The 23491-nt window shown below is 34.0% G+C and overlaps 1 protein-coding gene across 2 annotated transcripts in view; it reads left to right on the plus strand.

Annotated features, from left to right (window-relative positions):
• sano (CABIT domain-containing protein serrano) overlaps nt 1-23491 on the plus strand; it is a 72792-nt gene that overhangs the window by 46918 nt on the left and 2383 nt on the right. For both annotated transcript variants that reach the window (XM_085190941.1, XM_085190942.1), the window contains 2 exons: nt 8505-8555; nt 17440-19346. In XM_085190941.1, the coding sequence (XP_085047067.1) occupies nt 17457-19340 (1884 nt within the window). In that variant the 5' untranslated portion in view covers nt 8505-8555; nt 17440-17456 and the 3' untranslated portion in view covers nt 19341-19346. The remainder of the gene's footprint in view (nt 1-8504; nt 8556-17439; nt 19347-23491) is intronic.

The raw sequence follows: 23491 nt of genomic DNA on the forward strand, positions 1-23491 counted from the left end.
ATCACAGTGGAACAACGTCTGACTGCAAACGCCATAGTTATGGGTTCAATATACACATAAGTAAATGCTTATATATTTTTTTTTCATTTTCTTGCTTAGGTCAGAATCCAGCCCTAAAAATTATTGTGGCTTCGTTTGAATGTAAGTTCGTCGGTGAGGGTAGGGGTGGGGGTAGAATCTAAATTGCTATGGAAACAGAAAAAACAGGATTTTATCTTTTTTTCTCTTCCGCAAATAAAATTTAGATAGAATTTCTCTTTAACTTGTTTAATAGAAAACAATTTTTATAAACATTACGCAACAAGTGAAATCGAGATTGGCAAGTCAAAGTCAAGATCAACGGTCATCTAATATTTGGTTTATTGCCACGGATTTCTAAAAGTAAAATGTTTTTCATGTAAATTGTGAGAAAGTTGCCTTTATATTATACAAGAGGCAGTTCGCACTGTAAAACGAAACATCTGATTTTTTCATTTCACGCTCTATCCTGCATATGTAGCAGAGCAGAGAGAAGCTATCGTTATAATACTTCCACTCACTTTCTGCCTAATTTTTAAATTTAGTGACGAAACTCAACGCCGCGCTTTGTCTCGTTAAGAAATTAATATAATAATTTATTCCCCCAAGTAAGAATCGAACCCACAATCGTTGCATTAACAGTAAGATGCCGTGCCGCTGCGCCACGATGGCCTCGTATAACTTCTAAGTAGTAATATTTAGGTTTCGCTGAGGTCCCCAGGTCACCAGTCATCATTCTCAGGCTTCGGGCTTTTAACGGTTTCCTATCAAATAGATATATTTACTAACATTGTGTTGTTATATACAATCTGGGAACGTTAGGTTATTTTATGTAATGTTGTATGGACTTGGCTAAAGAAACTATAATTATAAAGCTGAACAGTTTGTTTAGTACAACTAGAAGTTCAAATATATATTTTTTTATATTAAATCACGTAAATCATTTCAATACGACCAGCTGTACCGGCTGTCATTTATAACAATTACTTAGATTTTCGTGTGAACTCTTAGGTACTTCCATTAAGAAACATGAGTGAAGTCGCGAGCAATGACTGGTATCTATATAAATATCGATATATAAAATAAAATAATATATTTTAATTTAATCATTACTATATTACATTACTAGCGGACCCGGACGCGGCTACGCCTGCTTGAAATATAAGAATATAATTTCTATAGAAATATAAATTCAATCTAGATGAAATGCTAAAAGAGACTATTATATTTATTTTCATAAGGATGAATATCAAAATGACGCGGTAACGAACGCGGTCGCGTAGCGACGACGGTTGTTATTAACATGGCAGAATAAATTGCATGTCAAATTAGAAAATATTTTAATTTATTAGTACATATGTGTAATGCAATGTTATATAGCCTATAGCACTTCTGAAGAATGCAGCTTTCACACAAAACAAAAACAAAGTAAATCGATCCAGTAGATCCAGAGATCTTAGCGTTCAAACAAACAAACAAACAAACAAACAAACAAACAAACAAACAAACAAACAAACAAACAAACTCTTCCGCTTTATTATATTAGTAAGTAATAAGTAAGTAAGTATAGATTGTATTAAACAAATGATAGATGTTTGGTCTCAATTGTTACGACGCGAGGCATTTTTTTCGAAAGGTCAGGGTGTTCATAACTATAATAGTTACATGTTTATAAAATGGCCGTATAATAAAGATTTATTGTTTTTTAATATATTCATTAAAGCTTGTAAAAATTGTAGCTTATTTTGTGTCTGATTATAAATACGTAAGGCTCGTTAATTCATTTCCTTGACATTTTTGAGATATTTCAAGTCGAGGGGCGGAACTTAACTCTGCATTTCGCCTTTTGACCAGAGAGAAGAAATGAAAATAATTCGTTCCTCCGAGTGGGAATCGAACCCACAACCTTTGCCAGTTACGTAAAATAATCTTAAAAATTGTGTAATAAATGTAAATTCTAAACAATATAAGGCAAATGCATAAAATTCTAACAAAACAATCAAATCAAATAAGATTTTAAATCAACGAATTCAACAACCAATGTAGCCGTCCTGATGTTACTTTTTACGACATCGTAAAATACGTATTGTCTATCGTTAATGTCGCCTTTACTATACTCATCTTCGTTAAAAACTGTAGCATTCAAAATTCTACCTTATTTTATTTAAAATAGATTGTATTTTAGATTGTGTTTCTTAGTTTTTATTCCATCGATGCATATATTGATTAAAGCACTTAACGTAAAATCAGATTTATTGTGAAATACTGTTTTTATGGGCCCATTTACTTCCTTTTCTAAGGTTTATGTGTTTTTTTTAACATGTCGCTATATTTCACATACGTTTGACAGGGTAGGCAGAGGAAGTTTAGAGTTAAACCACTACGTTCTTCACTTGCGGAAGTCAACGCCGAACTATTTCTTCTTACAAGAGAAATCGTGAAAACTAAACTCAACTTGACGCTGTATCCAATATTAAGCAGAACTTATTAATAATTAAGGGAACCTAATGTTATGTCCCTCCATTCTCTACTCTCCGCTTTCCCACTCCGTCGAATTTTAGGGCATTGCGTGTTGACTGGCGGAAATCAACCTGCGCTTTTGCCTTGTTACCGGAGCGAAGAAATGAAAATATTAATAAATAATAATTAATTTCCCCGAGTGGGAATCGAATCATCAATCGACTCGGTACACACTTGTTCCTCAGAGGCACAACGGCCTCAATTTTTATATCTATGGATATTTATATAGTATACATATATATATTTGATCTTGTAGGTGAGTCAAGTACTATCCTCGATGCGGGTGTTCTCACAACTATGAAGGATACTTAACGTCACTTTCACTCTTTAAAGTGTACTTTAGAATACAAAAGGCATATTCTTTTAGCTAAAAATACATTATTCTTTATGAAATTTGAGATAAATTTTATAAAATTCGTGGAAGACAATTTTGTAAGGCAACTAATATACTACAAAATCAGGATTTTTTTTTTGTATTTAGAAACGTAAAGGTCCGGCATATAGCAGGATAGGCAGAAAGAACTTGGGGGCTTAGTGTTAAGACACTCCGTTCCAAATAACCCCCAAACTTTCTCAATGACCCCTAATGAACTAAAACTCATAAATACCGTATAGCAAATAGGTAATATTTAAAATAAAGACATTATTTTAGCCGAGAATAGTTCCCAGTACATAGTAATTGTATTTATTACCATTACTAAGTTACGAAATATTTTACCACTGAACTATAGACATATCTTTGTATTGTAATCTTAACACGATTTTTGTGAACGTGTATTGACGTTATCAAGACATTACTTGAGTTTACATAACTATTTTATTATCAAATCACCCATTTTCTTTCTAAATTAATCGATATGGTTGAGTAACGCGCGGCGTTTAGTTCTGCGATCGGCGTTTAGTTCAGTTCTGTTATGTATTTAACCTAATTATAAAAGTTAGGCATTGTATGTACCTTCCCAACTAATAGAGGATTTCTCGAAATGGAAACTTTTCCTCTTAAAATCAATACCAACACAGAAAGAGGTTTCAAATATGTAAATGTATAAAATTATTCCAAGCAAAGCCACGTACTAAACTTATAGTGTAAAGTTCTTCATGCGTTTGACCTCTGCCCAAGGCTGTCATAACCCGAATAGACTGAGTAAGTGACAAGTGACGGTTTCGCAATAATTATAGTTTAACGCCGCCGTGGCGCTGTTGAAATGTAGGTAGTTATTTATATAAATAAGAAGAATCTAGTAATATATTGATTTACCAATACATAATATTTTCTTAAGGAAAGGAAAATATTTAGAAACGTATGAAAATACTTTACCTTACCGGATTCGGTTTTGGTTGAAGGGGCTCTTGGAAGGCATCCAGAGGCGCGGGTTTGGATTCCGCTTCGTTAATTTTTTTTTATACGATTTCTAAAGTAATAGTTTAGTTTTAGTTTTAGTTAGTTTTAGTTTTTAGTTTATATCTCAGAAAGAAAAGAATTATTGCCATATATATAAGATGATTTTAATAATATTATATTAAGACATCCATTTCTATAAATTTAATAACCAAATACATATAGCGAAATACAATTATCAATTTTTTATTTCATTATTTTGAACGTCCATTCAATAACTATGTCAATAGATTTACTTCAGGTCAAGAATATTTAACACTCATACAAAAGTTAAGGACGAGATCTAACGAATATTAGCAGTAAGGTCACATTGTGATAGATACTATATATAATTGATGACTTTCAATTTTTACATATTTTCATTATTTTAAAGTGTAGGCAAGCGCAGCGTTAAACTCCGCTCAACGCGCAATGTCTCGAATATAAGCGGAAAGTGGGGTACGGAGCGTCTTAACACTTGCTCACATTTAATCACTTTTCTCACCCATTTATTTTTTTAGTCGTCACACTAACTCGCACATAACATGGTAGACTTGGGAACCTAGTTTCAGATCACTTTCGTTCCCTGCTTTCCACGGAATTTGTTCAACATTGCGTGTTGAGTCACGGAATCCAACACCACGCTTTACCACGTTACCAGAGCGAGGAAATGAAGATATTAAATACTTAATTACATCGAAATGATATGATTAACATGATTAAATATAACTTATAGTCTTTCAATAAATGGACGAACCAATATAATATGTATATATATTTTTCAACTTGAATAGTTCCTGAGATTAGCGGTATTCAAACAAACAAACATTTCAGCTTTATAATTTTAAGGTGTACTACGTTTAAATTGTTTACATTTAACATTTCAAAATATATGTACATATATGATAATTACAATTTACAATTCATAGTAAAATACCTTGAAATCAAGCCTTTACAACATACAGGCACATATATACATATATAAAATGAAGAAATATTTTTTTTTTCAGGGTAGACAATTTTTTGGAGATATTAGATGTTTAAGAAGCGGAGCATAACGCCGCTTTTTATCTGGCTAGAACGGGAAAATGAAAAAAACTTAAATATATCTAATATTTACTCAAAGTGTACCCAAATCATTAAATATATAAAACTCTCCCTTTACACAGTGATTGACAGACAATGCAGTCGAAACTAATGAACTTATGAAGTTGAAATTTGTCATACTGCATACAAAATTGCATCCGACAACATATAAAATTAATTCTCTAACAAAAATAGCACATAAGAAAAACATAATTACATAGTGATTTAACACTGTCACATATCTGTAATGTATGTGTTGTAACACTTTATACAACATTTACAAATGCATTTTAGTATTGACAGGGCCTTTGACCTCTACTTTGCGGTGTAAGTCACAAGAGAATTTTCTATATTTTTTTTTAGCTTCACGTTATAGGCGTAACTGCGTTCCACGTGCAATGCCGAGTTTTTGAGATAATGTTTGTTGAGTGACGGTACTTAACGCCGCGCAAATATTCGTATAGTTTTAATCCGTATATTGTTGTAAATAAATACCTGTTAATTTGAGATATTAAGGAGATCGTGGCGAAACGGCACACCGTCAGAACGTAACGCGACGGTTACGTGTTTGATCACCGCTCGGAACAATTATATTTCAATAATTCTCATTCTTATGCTTTGGTAGGCAAGGCAAAGCGGTGTCAACTTCTACCACAGATCACGCAAAGCCTACGAACATTAGATGGCAAACGGGAAAAAGAGTGTAGTGAATTTCCTCTGCCTATTCTGTTATGCGGGAAAAAGCGTGAATATCTTTTTTTAATAGTAAAACGCTTATTGCGTATAATTTAAGCCACATTTTCTAATCCCGTTAATGAGGTAGTGACCGATATGTAGGGGGAAAGGTCACTTCTTGACTTTGGCCATTGTATGGCATAGAATTTGAGTAACAGTCCACTTTCACCCTTATTGTTATTGCATAAAGTTTAAAATTGCTTATTCAAAATAATTTAACTAAATAGTTGATAGATACAAAATAGCTTTACTAACATAAATTGGATTATAGTAACTATTTATAGGCTAATACAGTTCAAAATAGCTTAACTAAAATGTATGGATATTTTAAGCTTATTAGTGATTCGTACTTAAAATGTGACCTAAAAGATAGCCTCTATGTAACTACTGGTTCGAATTAAATACATTAATCTAATTTGCAGTTCAGCGTGTTGGGTCACGACTCTCTAATCTTTGTAAAGTAAGTCAGAGTGGTTTCCTGTATATAGTCCTCTATTCACTATCGATTGTACGTCGGTTTTACTGTACTTTTTAAAAGCCTTTTTCCATACTTAGGAAAGTAGAAAATGTTTTTTTAGAAAACGTATGAAAATTTGAACGTAGCGAGATTTGAACCCGCAACTTTTGGATGATTTTCAAAATTTATAAGTATTTGTTTTGTTCTAGTTTAGTGAGTGAATGTTATGATTATTCATAACACATATGTGTTGTTGAAAGAAATAATTGTAGGTTCAAACCTTAGTAAAAAACAAAGCAGCTTCACGCTTCTTCCCGTATAATATGTTAGACAGAGAGAAACTAGTGTTAAGACACTATTCTCACCATTTCCGCTCGATTTTAGCGAAAAACAGAAAAAATATATACCCTGAAGTGGTAATTGTACCAATAATAGATGCGTTTACGTTCAGAAAAAATATATAATAAGATTTTTTATATAGTGACTGCTTAGTTACAACCTGTTCGTCTGTTTATGTACGAGTATATTATTGTAACATAATCCTATACTTTATATCGAAACAGTAGCTTCGTTGTAAGCTATCGTAAATTTGCATAGCCTATAGCGTTTACTGTTACGTTTACTATGATTAAATATTTCGATCCTCGCTAGCGAATACCAATTAAATTGGCGTTAATATGAACATACAACTATATAAATAGAGATAATGGTAAAGAAGCTAAATTGATAGAAAACATATAGATCAAAGATAAGCTTCAATCGGTTTAGGGGTAATAAATTCTTAAGCACATATAGTAGGGTAGGCATAGGGAGCTAAGTGCTAGGACACTCTTCGTCCGTTCTTCACTTTCCACCAGAATTCGAAACATTGAGTGTCCAACTGTGGAACTTAACGCCGCGCTATTTTCTTACGAAAGGTGCGTGATGTAGAGATAGGTCACTATGTGTAGGACACTATGTCTCACGTGGATAACGACGTATATGTATGAGGAAACAACGTGCCCTGCTATATACCGTATACGAACTATATACTTGAGTCACTATAGTAAACTCTAAATGGTACCGTAGTACGAACTTGTGTGTCTACATATTGCTTTTGTAGATGACAATTTTTATGTTTATTTAGCAGCTATTTACATAGAAATTGAACGACAAATATAAATAGTTTGTAGTAAAGTTATACTAATGACATATTTACATAGTTATGTATTTAAAAATATATTAGATTAGAGAACTAAATTAGGAAAAGTGGATGACACGTCTTTATTTCTCTACATTTTTAATGAATTGACCGTTTCAGTTTTAGTTGTTAGTTGAAGAGTAGATTTGGGTAAACGGACTAATCTCAGGAACTACTGACGGATCCATTCGTCGAAGAAGGTTATATATAGGCTACGTTACATTAATAATTCCGATGTTACCCTCTTTAACTGCAGTCCGAATTACTTAAAGCGAAGAGATTGTATTAATAATCATAAACATTTTTTTGTTACTTCTATTTGTTGTATATCCTAATAATTTTTGTGTTGTCTAGTCCATTTATCCAGGAAGACAATATTACGTTACATAAATCGTCTCGATCCAGTTAAAGGTGACCACGCATCGTCAAATGACGTTAAGTTGTCTTTTCTGTACAAAAAAATAAAATAAAAAAGTAGTCATATTGTTTATCTTTTTTTAAATAATCTTAGTTATTTCTATTTGCCCTTGTTATCAACAAGGGCCACCCACATGCAAAAACTAGTGCAAATCCAAAATGAGAAACTAAATTATTAAACTAGAGATCAGTTACTATATAACTAGTGAAATCTACCTAATTCACACCAAAACGTTAAATTTGAGATCAAAATAATTTTAGGCACGCAATGGCAATTTTTTAAGACTAAAAATAAATGTATAATAATAATTGTTAGAAAGAAGGCTATATCGATTACGTCTTTACTTCGGCAATGTAGGCTATTATTTTTTTTTTTTAATTCATACTGTATCCTGTATACAACATGGAAGGTAGAGAGAACTTAGTGTTAAGACACTCTTTGCATCTAATTTTTGAGACATTGTGTAGTGCGGTAGTGACGTTCTTCCTACCCGAGCGAGAAAATAAAAACAATTTATTTTTTTTGGAATCGAACCCTCAACTAATGCCTCTCCACAATTAGATCATCTTTTTAACACTAATGTGTTTTAGTTTTGTGGCCTAAAAAATAGACAGACAGTGGAGAATAGAGTGAATTAACATTTACAAGTTAATAATAAATATCGTTATTGTGTACTTTATCAATGTATTAAAAGACAATTTTTTATTTTCAGATCATTCCACGGCTGTGCGGAAAATATATTCACTTAAAGCTTGTTTATAAAGTAAGTATTTATGTTAAAAGGAATTATCTAATCATTAATTTTCTAAAGTTAGTAGAAGTTTCCGAATTGTTACCTATAAGGCTAAATTATGAACTTGTGGGTTCAAATCTCAATTTAATCAAGCGATTTAAAAATTTTAATTAAAACAAATCACTATGCTATTATTATTTCTTGCCTATATCTGATATCTTTACTAATAAAAGCTGAAGAATTTATTTAGTTCAATGCGTTCTACTACGTTCAATCTCAGGAACTACTGGTTCGAGTTGCATTTTTTTTGTATTGGTTTATTTACTGTACCGATCAGATTTACAATTATACAATTCTCAGTTATTTCAATGTGGAATAAAGTGTAATGCTACAAAATAGATTTTTACCCGAATATAAACCTACAACCATCGCGTAAATACACAGAACCACTGTGCCACCACAGTGTACAAATAACAGTTAGGGTTAATTATAAAATAATCTGAACCATTTTGAAATGATCTATTTGTCTATTACTCGTTTAAGTGTAAGACGTAACCTGTATAGCGATTTAGATCTCGCACAGACCTAAGTTTTAAGAGAAAAGCGAATTTATGTGTAAAAAAAAATATTGGGCAGAAAATCTAGTATTAAGATTAAATGAGTTGTACAAAAAATTATAATACAAACGCTTATATTATTCCGCATCTAAACACACAATGACTCGAAGGATGAGGGAAAAGTAGGCAACAACACGTCGTAACGTTAGGTTCCCTAGGTTCCCTCTGTCTACCATGTTATATGCAGAAAAAATCGAGAAACTATATTTAATCTACGTGGGACATAAACGACAAATACGCCTTGATTATCAATATAAAAATAAAAAAAATAGCTTCGTATAATTTCATAAACGCCCTCGCTTCCGCTTCCGTTTCCGCTAGCACTGTTACCATGTTCCACGTGTTAACGCTAGCTACCGCTACTTATTAAGCCGTTACAGACTCAATTAAGTACGAAGCGATTATTTCAATCACTATTAAACAGATGTGAAGAAATTTAGTTTTATATTATACTAGCGACCCTCTTGCGGCTTCGCCCGCTTTAACTACTGGATTATTCATGTAATGTATGTTTGCAAAGCACTTAAGATAATGTGAAAATAATTAAACCCTAATGCCACCCGCATTTTCGTAGTTTCAATAAGGATTTTCCAATTGTTTTACACAGCAAGAATTTATTAGTAGGTACCGTAATTTTAAATCTGTGCTACTAATCTTTTCAAGTACTTATTAAAATATATTTAAATGACTATTTTTAGATAGTTAAATGACTATTTTTAAACGGAAGAAATTATAAACAAAAACCTACCTACTAATAACTACTACAAAAAATGTGAAACCAAATATATCGCGCTTAAATAATACATTCAACTCCAATTATCCAATACGTGTTAACGCATCTAACTAAATCTTCGTTGCTATAGAGGCAGTCGGGTTTTTTTTTCGAGCTTGTGGTTAATGCTGAAGGGGTTATTCTGTCCCTGATGAAAATCAAGCACGACGTGGCTGCCTGTGAGGAAAATTAAATAGAATGCATGGGCCGGGAATCGAAACCGGGCCGCCCGCGTGGCAGGCGAGCATTCTGCCACTGAACCACCGATGCGTGTAAGGCAAGCGGGCACGGCGGACGCATGGCGAGTAGCGAGCCGTTTCGCAGCAAGGATTTTTTTGATATTGTAACAACTTCTAAAGTACTTATTAAAATGAAATACAGTAAAAGACAGTTTTGGTCTACATTAAATGGCCAATGTAACTAATGTACTTATTTATATGCTGAGAGTAAGGGATAAGTGAAACTTGAGTAACAGCTGATGTGTCAACAATTAAATGCGTTCTTCTGTAAAACTATTCGCAATTTCGAAATATTGTAAAAAACATTTTTTTATCTTCGTTTAACGTAGAAAATTAATAAAGTATTTTGAAGGATAAGGATTAATACCATTATGGAAAAATATCCCTCACAATAAAAAATATATTGAAATTATTATTTTCAGACAGAAAAATGATCACTACACGTTATTCTTAAAAGATACGAATATGCTCTCGCGGACTTTTTTGTAGATCTTATTAAGAGGAACAATACTCCAGTACATTTTTTTCATGTAGTACTTACCATTAGAGCAGCGCATGCGCGAAAGTGTCTCAACCGGTAGGGCTTTATACACATTTATCGCATTTATGTTAATTTACATAAGAATGTACAAATAATAAACTATATATAAACCTTCTACGAAAAACACTCGACTTAATGGTGAAGACCGCATCAAAATCCGTTGGGTGGTTTAGAAGAAGAAGAGTTAGAAACAACAGACAGACACGAAAAGCGACTTTGTTTTATAAGATATAGGATCTGTAGATATATGAAAAAAATAATTTATTTTATATTTCTTGACGTCCGTCGTGGCGCAGGGGAACAAGCGTGTAACTGTAAACGACGGTTGTGGGCCCGCTTCCCACGCGGGGTTTAAAATATTTAGTATTTTCATTTCCTAGGTAAAGCGCGGCGTTGTGTTCCGCCATTCAACACGCAATGCCTCCAAAAATTGTGAACGGAAGTGTCTTAATGGGAGCGGAGTGTCTTAATATTAGCTTTCCAGGTTCCGTCTACGAAACTAAAAATATTTTCCTAAACCCCTAATTTGTAAATAATATTGTGGTATTGGAAGGGATAAATATAATAAACTATACATATAACGATCAATTTCCGCAAACTTTAAACACTCCGTTCTCCACTTTCCCTCCGAGATTCGAGACAAATTCATTCTTCCAAATGGGCATCGAACCTACTACCTTCACGCTTTTGATCTTTACTCATATTTTAAAAAAATCCCAAAGAGCAGTAGGATATCAAATTCACATACAGAAAAATTATATGCATATATATATACCAATATATAATACTCACCGCTCTCTTGACCCCACACCAATCAATCTTTAATCAATCTTTCATTATGTCAAACCAATTTGAATGACGCGATGCGTTTAATCATCGGCCTCGCTCGCTAATGATTGATATATTGATAATTTTATGATTGTAACGGACCTGAGTTCTGGTTCCAGTGTATTGAATTAGGTCTTGTAAGGACATTCACCTTGTGTAGAAAAAGCCATATATTTCTATTAGTTATATAAATATAATAGCGTAAGCTAGAGAAAAAGGAAATTAAGAATATCATGTATGCGGTAGAACGGTCCTTCCTTAGTGTTATTTTTTTTGGCTACGGCTGTAGCAAAGTAGGCAGAGAGAGCCTAGTGTTAAGCACTCCGTTCATGAGGCATTGCCTATTCAGTGACGGAATTCAACGCTTCTCAACGTCGTAAATGTTATAATATCTGTTCAATGAGAGCAGAAGAGAGAATAGAAGAGGGAACAAAGGGAACCCAGTGTTAAGATAATTTGTTCCCCATACGCCACTCTTTGCATGGTCAGTGGCTAGCAGCGCTTCTTGTTTGCTTACCAAGCTTGTTGTCGAGGAAATGAAAATAATTCATTCCGCCAAGCGGAAATCGAACTCAGAACCGTCTTATTAAAATCAAAGCCTTTATATTTATGGATATAATATTCTTTTTACATACATAATATTGTGTTTAAAACGTAATTCTAAGTACCTATGTACTTGCAACGACGTCAAGTTCTCGTCAAATAACGGTGTAACCTGTCCACGATAAGCTCGGCTATTGCATAATTATAAATACCATAACTTGTATACGTTTATTACCTTATTTATTATGGGGCTTGGTTCAATAAAGTTGGGAGAGATGGTCGTCGGTTCGATTTATATATGTTTATGTAGAATATTCGTGTATGTTTATATCAATAGAGAAATGAGTATTAGTACTGAATCTCTGTTAGATGAGAAACATAAAAAAATAAATAAATGTATACGACAAATATTTTATAAATGAGATGATAGAAAGAAAATCGCAAATAATGTTTGCCTCATTTGACTGCGTCTAACAGCAAACAATGCAATAGTTGTAAGTTCGATTCCCACTCAGAGAAATTAATTGTTTTCATTTCCTCGCTCTGGTAACAAGACAAACCGCGACGTTGAGTTGTACCACTCAACACACAACGTCACGAAAATGAAGCGGAAAATAAAGAGCGGAGTATCTCAACACTAAATCATAGAAAAAGCTAATTAATAGAAATATTCTCATATAAGATTTGTACCTACTATCCTCAAGTGTGAAAAGCACAGTTATTTCGCCTTCACTTTAATATGAATTTCTTACACTTCATATATAAGTATTACGTGAGAGTATTCTCTAATAGCGCTCATATCCTGTAAGTCGTAATAGATGACAAAAAACGCGGTCATTCCCATGCTATAAAAATATGTATCTAGTTCTACGATATTGCTTCAAGCGGAAATCGAATCTTTACTTAAATGATGAACTATGAAGATAATTTAAATAGTAATTCAAACATACTGAAATTTTGTATGAAGTATTGATTGATTTTACCAACTAATGTATTATGCGAAGGAGAATAGGCAGAGAGAATCTATTATTGTTAAAACACTCCGTTGTACCGCTTAATTTTCGGAACGTTGTTTGTTGAGTCACGGAACTAAGCGCCGCGCTATATCGTGTTACGAGAGCGAAGCAACGAGAATATTTCATTCTACCGGGTGGAAATCAAATTCACAACCATTGGGCTTAAAGTCAGATGATATACTGCTGTGCCACCACGGCCTCATAATACACAAAATTTATTGAAATATAGAAAAGGTAAATTAGTTAGCGAAATCTTCTACCAGATGGATTCCAAGCTCTAAAAGGAGAATTGGCAGACCAAAATGGAGATAGTGAGACGAGCTGGACCATTATAGGCCTGACTGGTGCTAAATAGCGCGAAATAGACCAGAATGGAAGAAGTGGAGAGAGGCCTTTACCCAATAATGGGATGGTGCAGGCTAGGCTAAAAAAAAGTTATTTATTATAAACAAATATATAAATCACAGCCGTCAAAAATATAGAAAATTTGTTAAAATATAAGGTAATTTAGTTATTTATGAACAAACATACAAGCGTTAAACAACAGTTACACGACCGGACCATGCTGTCATTAGGAGCATGAAATCAGTTCCAACATTGTCAAATTATTTTCGCTATATTGCTAATTGGTAACAAACGAAATGGGCCATTATATTGTTTAGACGCGAACAATTAAAGTAGTACAGTGAAAATACTTTTTCATTGTATTTTTGCGCGCACATATAGCAGGGAAGGCAGAGGGAACCTAGTTAATTTATCGAGACATTACATGTTGATTGGCGGAACTTAACGCCGCTTGAATCAAATCCACAACCATCACATTTATTTTCATACGCTCTGCCGTTTTGCACGACAATCTCAAACAGTTTTTAAATGTATTAAATTGTAGAACAAAGTATTTTATTTTTCTTTATGCAAAACTTTAGCCCCTTTACTAAGACGCCCAATAGAACTCCTTATTTGTCTATAGAATACAGTTAGACTAAGAACCATCTCAAGTACAAGAGTTAATCGTGCGATAAAGTCGTGATGTACATCCGACTAAACATAAATCACATTATTTTTTTAATAAAATCTGCATTGACGGCCTCGTGACGCAGTAGGAAGGTGTCTCAAACGACGTTGAGTTCCCGCACTCACTCTTCATTGCTGTCTCGAAGATAGAGTGAGAAATAGGAAGCGGAGTGTCTTAACACTAGGTACCCTGTTATACGAGTATGCGGTATATAGAGACAGCGAGGCCAGTCGTGGTGCAGGGGCACAAAGTAACTGTAAGCGACTGGTTGTGGATTCAATCTCCACTCGAGGAAATGAAAAATTGATTTAAATTTATATTTCCATTTATCGCTCTGGTATCGAGAAATATCATTAAAAATACAAAATATCTTTATGCAAAGTTAACCGCCAACAATTGTATGTTACTATTAGTTTTTCTAAATAAAAGGTTGCCTGTAAGAGATGACTTATAGTGATAAGGCCGCACTGTATCAAAATTACAAATTTAATTGTATTTATGTATTTTCTTTGTGCAATAAAGTGTTTTCGATTTGATTAGATTGATCGAGGCAAAACACGGCGTTGAGTTCTGCCACTCAACATACAATGCTCTCAGAATTCGGCGGAAAGTGGGGAACCGAGTGTCTTAACTCTAGGTTCCTTCTGCCTATCTGCGTACTATATGCGGGATACAGCGTGAAGCTGATTTAATTTATATAATTATATTAATTAATCTTTTCTTGAGTGGACTTTGAACCCACTACCACCGTTCATACAGTTCTATATCTATATTACTAAAGACTCTAAACTTAATGTTAATAATATAAGTGTAACTTACATAAAAACACTTTACTTGTTAAAATTTAACTGCTATATTTAATTAAATTCAGTTATATAATTTAAAATTCGTATGAAGGTCATTGTATGGATATACAGTAGTTACTGCAAGCGTGTTACGCACTGACGGTAGGCTGGTGGTACATTGAGAGCTAAATAAAGTACAAAAATTTATTTAAAAAAGTTAAACCGACTTGAAGCATACATATACATACATATGTATATGGATGTAGTGGTGTTAAATCACTCTATTCTGTATTATTCAATGTCATCCAGTCCTTCTTAATTATTTTAACTATTTTTTTACAATATCTTTAAAGATTCACGGGTTCAAAAGAACCCGGTCCTTTGGAAGGCTTGCGTGAGGACACAGGTCCAACACGTAGAGGCCCCTAAGAGAATATACAAATGTTTTACTGTGACGCATCAGCCGGGATGCATCTCTGGGTAACCACAGGTAATTGCTCAGAGACGGTCGCCGGTTAATGCGTAGGAACTATGGAAAATGTGGAAATCTAAACTAGGGCTATGGAATGGAATTTGGATGGACTGGCTACTGGGCTATTTACAATATCTTATTATTACAATATCTTATTATTAACATTATTATTGGACCTTTCATAAATATTTTTTAAAACTACATCAATTAATAAAGCCTTATTTGAATAGCTGATATATTTATTTAAGTTTGAGCTAAGTGTATCCCATACACACGGACCTGCTAACATTGTTCTAACATTGAATCACACTTAACTGTACTTTTATCAGACCAGTGGCAGATATCAAAAAAACCTCATGTTTGCGGTCAGACACCAAATTGTAGCTGTAAACAGCGTTTCCATTCTCAATCGTTGGACGATAATTTGACGTGAACGTTCCTTTACGTTACGTTAGTGGTATACGCATCTACACTTAATATTGTAAAGTTGAGAGTTTGTAGGGTTGGGTTTTGGAACTATGGGCTCGAATTGAAAACTTCTTCACGTTGGAAATTCCAATTTTTGAGCAAGACTATAGACTGCTCGTATATTAATAACATCACGTTAACCGTTTCAATATTATTCGCTGTTCTCCACGAGTATGTACCACGTTTTGCCTTTTTATTTTTTTAGGTTGACATTGTATCCCGTACATAGTAGGACAAAGGGAAACCTAGTGTTAAAACACTCTGTTTCCCAATAGGACACTTCCGTCTCCCACTTTCAGCCGAATACTTGAGGTGTTGAGTGGCGAAACTCAATGCCGCGCTTCAAGAAATTAAAATATTAATTATTTGACCCGAGTGAATCCAATTTGGACTGACAAGTCCAAAAGTCTCAATACATTGGTTAAAATTCTTAAATTTTGCTTATTAACATGTAATTTCTTAAAATATCACAAAAAATAAAGAAACACAATGAAATAGAATTATTAATAATAATAATAATAAGATATATTTTTGTCATAGTTGACGGGACATAACAGTGGAAACGTTATATTATGGCTATTTCACCCGCAATGGTTTACTGCTATAATGCTTCTATTAACTGTTACGAAATTGTTTCATCCGATTTCGTGATTTTTATGTAGATACCTTCTAATTCTGTAACTGTACTTCATTATATTATTATTTATTTATATAATTAAATAAATATTGGACAAACGCGGCGTTCAGCTCCGTCTTTCCGTCATACGCAATGTCCGGAAAATTGGGTGGAAAGTGGGGAAAAGTGTATCGTAACACTAGGTTTCCTGCGCCTAGTTATGAGACTAAAAAAATATTTGTATATATTAAGACAGTCATCCCGCAGTGGGACAGTTTATGGCTTTAAACGCTGCGCCATACCCATAAGGGTTATATGAACACTCAAGACAATTGTATTTGTTATTCCCCAGCTTTAATAGGCAAATTGAGACATTAAGTTCCGCTGTGGAACACGCAGTGTCTCGAAAACGAATAAGTAAATAGGGAACACTGTCTTACCCCCTCTGCTATAATGATGTTTTTATATTTGTGTAAGTAAGGCTTTTCCGCATCACGTCACTATAATGTTTATGAGATTATTTACTTTGATATTAAAAGTAATAATTATTATTTTTTACTTTTAATTGTAATTATACATATATTATAAACGATGATGTTTGAAGGAAAAATAAAGTATGTATATCCGTAGTTTTAAAGGATGTGAGATGATTATTAATTAAAAGAAAAATGTTATTAAAAATGTTATTTACTTAAACTTCTACGACTCAAAGTATAAGTTTCCAACGCAAGCAGACGTGTGATGGTGGAAGTAATATCATACCAGTTTTGGATAAAATATATAAATAGTTTTTGATTAGTAAAGCTAGCAGCATTTTGGATAACATAAGGCATAAAATATCTTTATATTCTTTTATTCTCTACAAGATTTTAAATGTGTATCCTCCTACGAACATTCCCCTCAAATTCGTTTGCATCCACAGTCAGTCACAGTCGTCACACATTACATCAGAACATCGTTTTAAAGTCCAATATTATAAATAGTATATTTTACCTGTTGCAGATGTGACAAAATTCAAAATGGCAGCCACAGACGGGCAGGTTGTGGTCGCAGCATGCCGCTGGACAGACGAAGGAAATTACCTCAGAGAATTTGTTGTTAAAAATCGACTTCCAAACATTGCTAAAATTATAAAAGGCCAGTATGGAGGTCTGGGAGTCCCTACGTTACCAAGTCCTGGACTACAGAGTACAGCTGTACTTGTATCAGCAGGAAAGAGGAAGAAGATAATAGCTCAAGCTATAAAACTCAAAGAAGGTAGACGCATGGTCAGTGTAGGGCCACGAATTGCCATACCAGATTCGTATAAAGGTTATTTTGAATTATTAAGTGAAGAAGGAAGAGCTGTTAGGTGTATTGAACATGTTTCTGAGCTGGCAAGACGAAAACTTGACGACGGGTGTCTAGTAAGAGAACCAGTTAGAGTAATATGTGCTAAAACAGATTTAGATGGAAATGTAACAGCGGATGGAGCGAGAAATCTGCCTGCTGGTGAAGTGATAATGCCCAGAGGCGAGACGTTTTTAGGTAAAAATAAATATTTAAAATGCACAGATTCTAAAGGGGATACAATCTTACTTAGTTTGGATCAGAGAGGCAAATTTTCAGCTGTTGCTAAAGAGGACAATATAAGTGGGGTACATACTGCAAAAACTTTACTTACGAAGCGGTTGCCTATTACAGTTAGACTGGTGCATGGCACTCCTCCTAGAGGTCTTAAAAGTGCAAATCATTTTGTTCCGGAGTTAAGGCTCTTGTCTTTATTCGAAGAGGATCACGTCTTTGCACTGCCTTTGCAAAAAGAAGGCAATGCGTTAGTAGCTTTACCTCTTGCAGCTCCTTTAAAAATGTTACGATGCAAAAATGAAGAACAAATTAAAAATTATATGGAATTTTCGAGACTACTAGAAAAATGTAATAGGTTACTTGTAGATGTAGTGGATCGAATACATGTGCTAGACGGAAAACTAGGGGACCCGAAAAGGTTATTAAATGGGCCTCTTCATGCACCACCTCTAATAAAAACAGGTTACTTTTTAAGACGAAGTGCGTCATCTGATTCTGCTAACCAACATAAATACTTAAACCGCCATAATCATATTTATAGTAGTCATAGAGACGAAAACAGTATTCCTGATGAGTATGACGAAATAGATCAAATATATGACTATGTAAGAGGTTTTGCTCCTTTGCCTAAAAATATAAAAGCATCTTATTGCAATGAGCCCACTCGGCATGAATCCGCACCAGCCTCGCCAGCTGCTACGCCAATTCATATGCCCTTGATATCGGAAATCAAACCTGAACCTCCTCCTATAGAAACTATTCCAACCAAGAAACCTTTGAACCAAAAAGCGGAAAAGCGAACTCGTAAGTCTACTACTACTATTACAACTAAAGAAACACCTATAACTGTTTATAAAGAAAAATGTTCAATAGCACCAGCACCAAATTTGCCAAAGCTGTATATAAAAAACAGTGTAAGCAATAATAAAAGTAGAGCATTACTGAGTCAGAAAAGTCATTCGCCAACTAAAGAGGCACCTAGTCCAGGAGCTAGTCCACTAAGACCTTTAACTAAGGGGGACTCACCTATCTTCAATATAAGATACAAGAGTCTGTCAAATATTCATCAAGCAATGGAACTAGATGGTACATTAGATTCAAGTCATTCTGGAGGTAGAACTTCTGGGGATTCGGGGAATGGACCAAAGTTACCAGAGAAAAGGTCTCGGAAAATAAGCAGACCCAAATCATTAACGAATTTAGTATGGGAACTAACAGGGTGTCCAGTGGATGCTAGTGATAAGCAAAAGTCCAGGACTAAAAATGAGGGCTACAAGAAAATTGGTAACAAACTGTCATTGGGAGCTCAGAAGAGAGTGCCTACGCTGTATCTTTAAATTTCGGTAAGTTTAATTTTATATCTTTATTATACCCTATGCCAAATAAGTAGATCTCTCTCTCTCTCTCTCCCTGGTCTCTAGTGATACTCAAGTCTCTAGTGAATTCAACAATCGCGTGTACAGAAACTTGCCAACTGCGCCTCGATGGCGTCTAATAAGTACATACATAATAAATAGACACTATTGCGATTCATCCTTAAATGTCAAAACTTTCACGGCACTAAGTTCACCTGTAGACTACGCAACGGTTAGTGCCTTTTGGAGCAGATGTTAATAATAATACTGGGCATTCTGTTTAAGTTTAATATGTTTTTTTAACGAGGTCAGGCTCAAGGACTACTGGTTCGAATTAATAAAATATTTTTGCTTCTAATAAACATACATTTGTATATATTTATGTTCATTGACCATATTGTTGTTAAAATATTCAAATAGAACATTTTTATGTAATTAGTACGAGTATAGCATGAGGCCGTCGGCCCAGAAGTACAGCGTTTGGCCGCGTTGCCACGGTTGTGGATTCGATTCTCACGTGGGATAATTAATTATTTTAAGACAAGGCTCGGTATTAAATTTCAATACTCAGCATGTTTCAATGTCTTGAAAATTGTCGGAAAGTGGGAAATTAATTAAGTGTCTTAATTCTTAATACTAAATGCCTTTTGCCAAGTATAGTCGTAAATAGTCGTTGCTAAATCCATTTTTTGATTTTCAATTTGTACATTATTATAACATTTGCAAGTGTAAAAAATGAAAGTTTATATAGTAGAGAATAGGTTTTTTGAAGTCCATTATATGTGGGACATCTACAGCAAGAAATATTAAGAGACTCCGTTCCCCACGCATCTTTAATAGAAACCTTAAAGAATATAATTTATCCAATTTATCTTGAACAGCATCTTGGGTTTAGTAATTTCTCGTGATAGGCTATAGCATTACAATTATTGTTAGTTGTAAATGAAATTTGAAATAAATGCTAGCAAAATCGAGGTTATCCTGGTGCAATAGGACAGCGTTTGACTGTAACCTCGATGGTTGTGGGTTCGATCCCCGATCGGGGATGTTTAGTCTAAATTATATTGATACCCTTACTCTGGTAGATAAAGTGCGGTGTTGAGGTCCATCAGTCACCACGCAATGTCTTGAAAATTTGGCGAAAAGATAGTTTACTGAAACGCAATTATAAGCAAACACGATTTGCATTAAATAAAAGCTTTAAACGAATTCTATAATAATTTTGCATAATTATTTAAATGACAAAAGAATTAAAAAAGACAATAATTGCTTAATAGTTCGTCTAATTCATCATAGAGCCAATTTAAATAAAATTCCCATTACGCGAACTAACATAATCAAGTAAAGTGTTAGCTTTATCTAGACATAAAAACTTTGTTTTGTGTCATGCGATCATTATTTTTTTTTAGCTTTACGCTGTATCCTGGAATAGCAGAGTGTTTAGGCACTCTGTGTTGATTGGCGAAAGCAACGCCGTGGTTTGTTCTCTTCCCTGTTAAAAAAATAATTAATTTAGCCAAATGGCAATCCAGCCTACAAACTTAAGTACCGCTTACACTCACATACTTTCATCTTTGATAAATATAAATTACTAGCGGCCCGCGCGCGGTTTCACCCGCATGAACTATGTTATTATTAATTTCTGTCTCCATGGCTACGTCCTAGTGACGTCTATGCAAAATTTTAGACTCCTAGCATTTGTAGTAACGAAGTTTCATACAAACTTTCGACCCCAAAAACAACCCCTTAGAAGTCGAATATTGCAAATTCCCGTCTTAGTGAGTACTTACGTCCTATAAATAACTCCTATGCAAAATTTCTGATTCCTAGCACATGTAGTTTCGGAGATTTCGTGATGAGTGAGTGACCTTTCGATTTTATATATATAGATTATCTAATTTTATCATTTTCTAATATTATTTGAATCTCAAACAGAATAGCTGTCTATGTAATAATAAAATTATTATATTGATATTGAAAGGAGCAACAGTTCTGATTCCTGCTGGTTCTTCTCAGCAGAATCGCCTTTCGAGCTGGTGGAACACCACCAGCGATACTACCACCACTGAGATTGCATGTTGAGTGATAGAACTCACTAGAGTTCCATCATTCAACATGCAATCTCATGTAAATAGAGTGGTACGTAGGGAATTGATCATCACACTCAAATATTATCCCATTCCAACAATACATACATAAATATCAAACTATTAACCTCAAACCTTCGAAGTCGGTTAAAATAGCACGATTCCAACACAAATGAAATCATATTCGCAATTAGTGTTGGAAAGCGTATCATGTGATTTTCCAAGTTATTACCATTAGTTAATTAGAGGGTGCGACGGCGCGCCCTGCCGCACCCACGCTGTGTACTGTGTCGTTTTTACAAGCAGTTATTTCCTTTGAAAATTTCATAATATTGTACAATGTTATGAAATATGATATGGTTCTAATGGTTTCTTAAACAAGCTGAGTTTTTCATTCGGTGGATTCATTAAGTAATTTTCTTTTAATTAGGGAATAGGGTAAGAAAAAAATCGATGGAGATGAACGGTTTTATGTTCGGGATAGAGCATGAAGCAAGTTCTCTAGTCTCTAAGTCTCTTTTTTTCCTCATACTCAGAGACCACGCCGTTCTTCCAATTTAGTCGATTTGCGTGTTTTAAATATAATACATTAATTCAACATTAAAATTAAAAAATAAAATTACAAAGGAAACCCCGTCGTTTGTTTGCATTCAAGAAATTAATTAAAACTGTACATATAAGGGCAGTTGTAGAGAGGTGACCTTTGAATAGTTCCTGCACTAAAAACAAAATTATTGGTTGTATCTAATTTTCTATTTATTCTATACTAGTGGACCCGAACGCGGCTACGCCCGCTTGAACTATACAAATATTTATTAAATATATTTATGAAATTATTTTCAGTTTTCTATAGAGAGATGCTTTAAGCAAGCTCATTTTGGGTGACGTTTTTTGCAACTCGTTGCTTAGCGAGCACGATCGCATAGCGACGGTGTTTATTAACATGGTTCCACCATAAATGGCATGTCAAATTAATAAGTATTTTAATATATTGGTATCAAAAATATTACAAATATGAGAAAAAAAAAATATTCTATGTTCATCCCGAGAGTATCTCTATATGAGTATTTTATCACAATTAAATTAGCGGTTTGGCCCTGATTGCGTAAAAGACAGACAGACAGAGTTACTTTCGAATTTATAATATAGGTATGGATTATTAAAGCATTGTGGGAGAGCATTCTATCAAAACTAGTTTTGTATATAAAAGATTAATATTTAATGATATTATTTTTTTTGCTGTAATCGGAATTGAACTTACAACTATCGTAATCCAATTATGCCACGATGTCAAAAAAATGTACACTTATACTTAACAATACGCCTAATTATACTCTTAATTGCATTTAAACGTTTCGGTTTCGTTCAATATATTGGAACTAAAATTACATCCGGTTCGAACAAGTCTTCTTTGATGACACATCGTTTGTGACCTTATTAGAGAAATTTGTAAAAAATATATGATAAGCTAGAGCTGGTACCTACGGAATGGTTCGGCAGGTTTTATTTAAGAAATAAAATTTCATGCAGTCTCTCTCTACAGTACAGTTGAGACAGAGCGTCGAGTTCTTTTAATTTATTTTAATATACCACCGTGTGACTAAAGCGCGATGGTTATGGGTTCAATTCCTAATCGAGAGAATTAATTATTATTTTCAATTGTTCGCTGTGGTACCAGGACAAGAGCGTGACATTGAGTAAACTCAACTCACTACGCCGCTTGAGCCGCCACTCAAAGTGCAATACCTTGAAAATACGACGAAAATTGGGGAACAGAGTATCTTGATTGAGAAGTTTGGCAGAACTCAAGCCTTACCTTGCCTCGTTAGCAGAACAAGATAAAAACAATATTAAATATTTCATTTTATCGAGTAGAAATCGAACCCATAACCTGCGGCGCTAACAATGGTACGCTTGTTACCCTGCACTACTATTGACCTCATCCTGACCTCTTTAGTTTAATACGGAACCCTAAAAAAACTACTAATTTGGTGTCGGCAAAGTATACAATGTTTTTTTATACTTAATCATAATTAGATATTTAAA

Source organism: Heliconius melpomene, chromosome 10 (assembly GCF_056956725.1).
Source record: "Heliconius melpomene rosina isolate 202511_hmr_F chromosome 10, ASM5695672v1, whole genome shotgun sequence".
Classification (NCBI taxonomy): Eukaryota; Metazoa; Arthropoda; class Insecta; order Lepidoptera; family Nymphalidae; genus Heliconius; species Heliconius melpomene.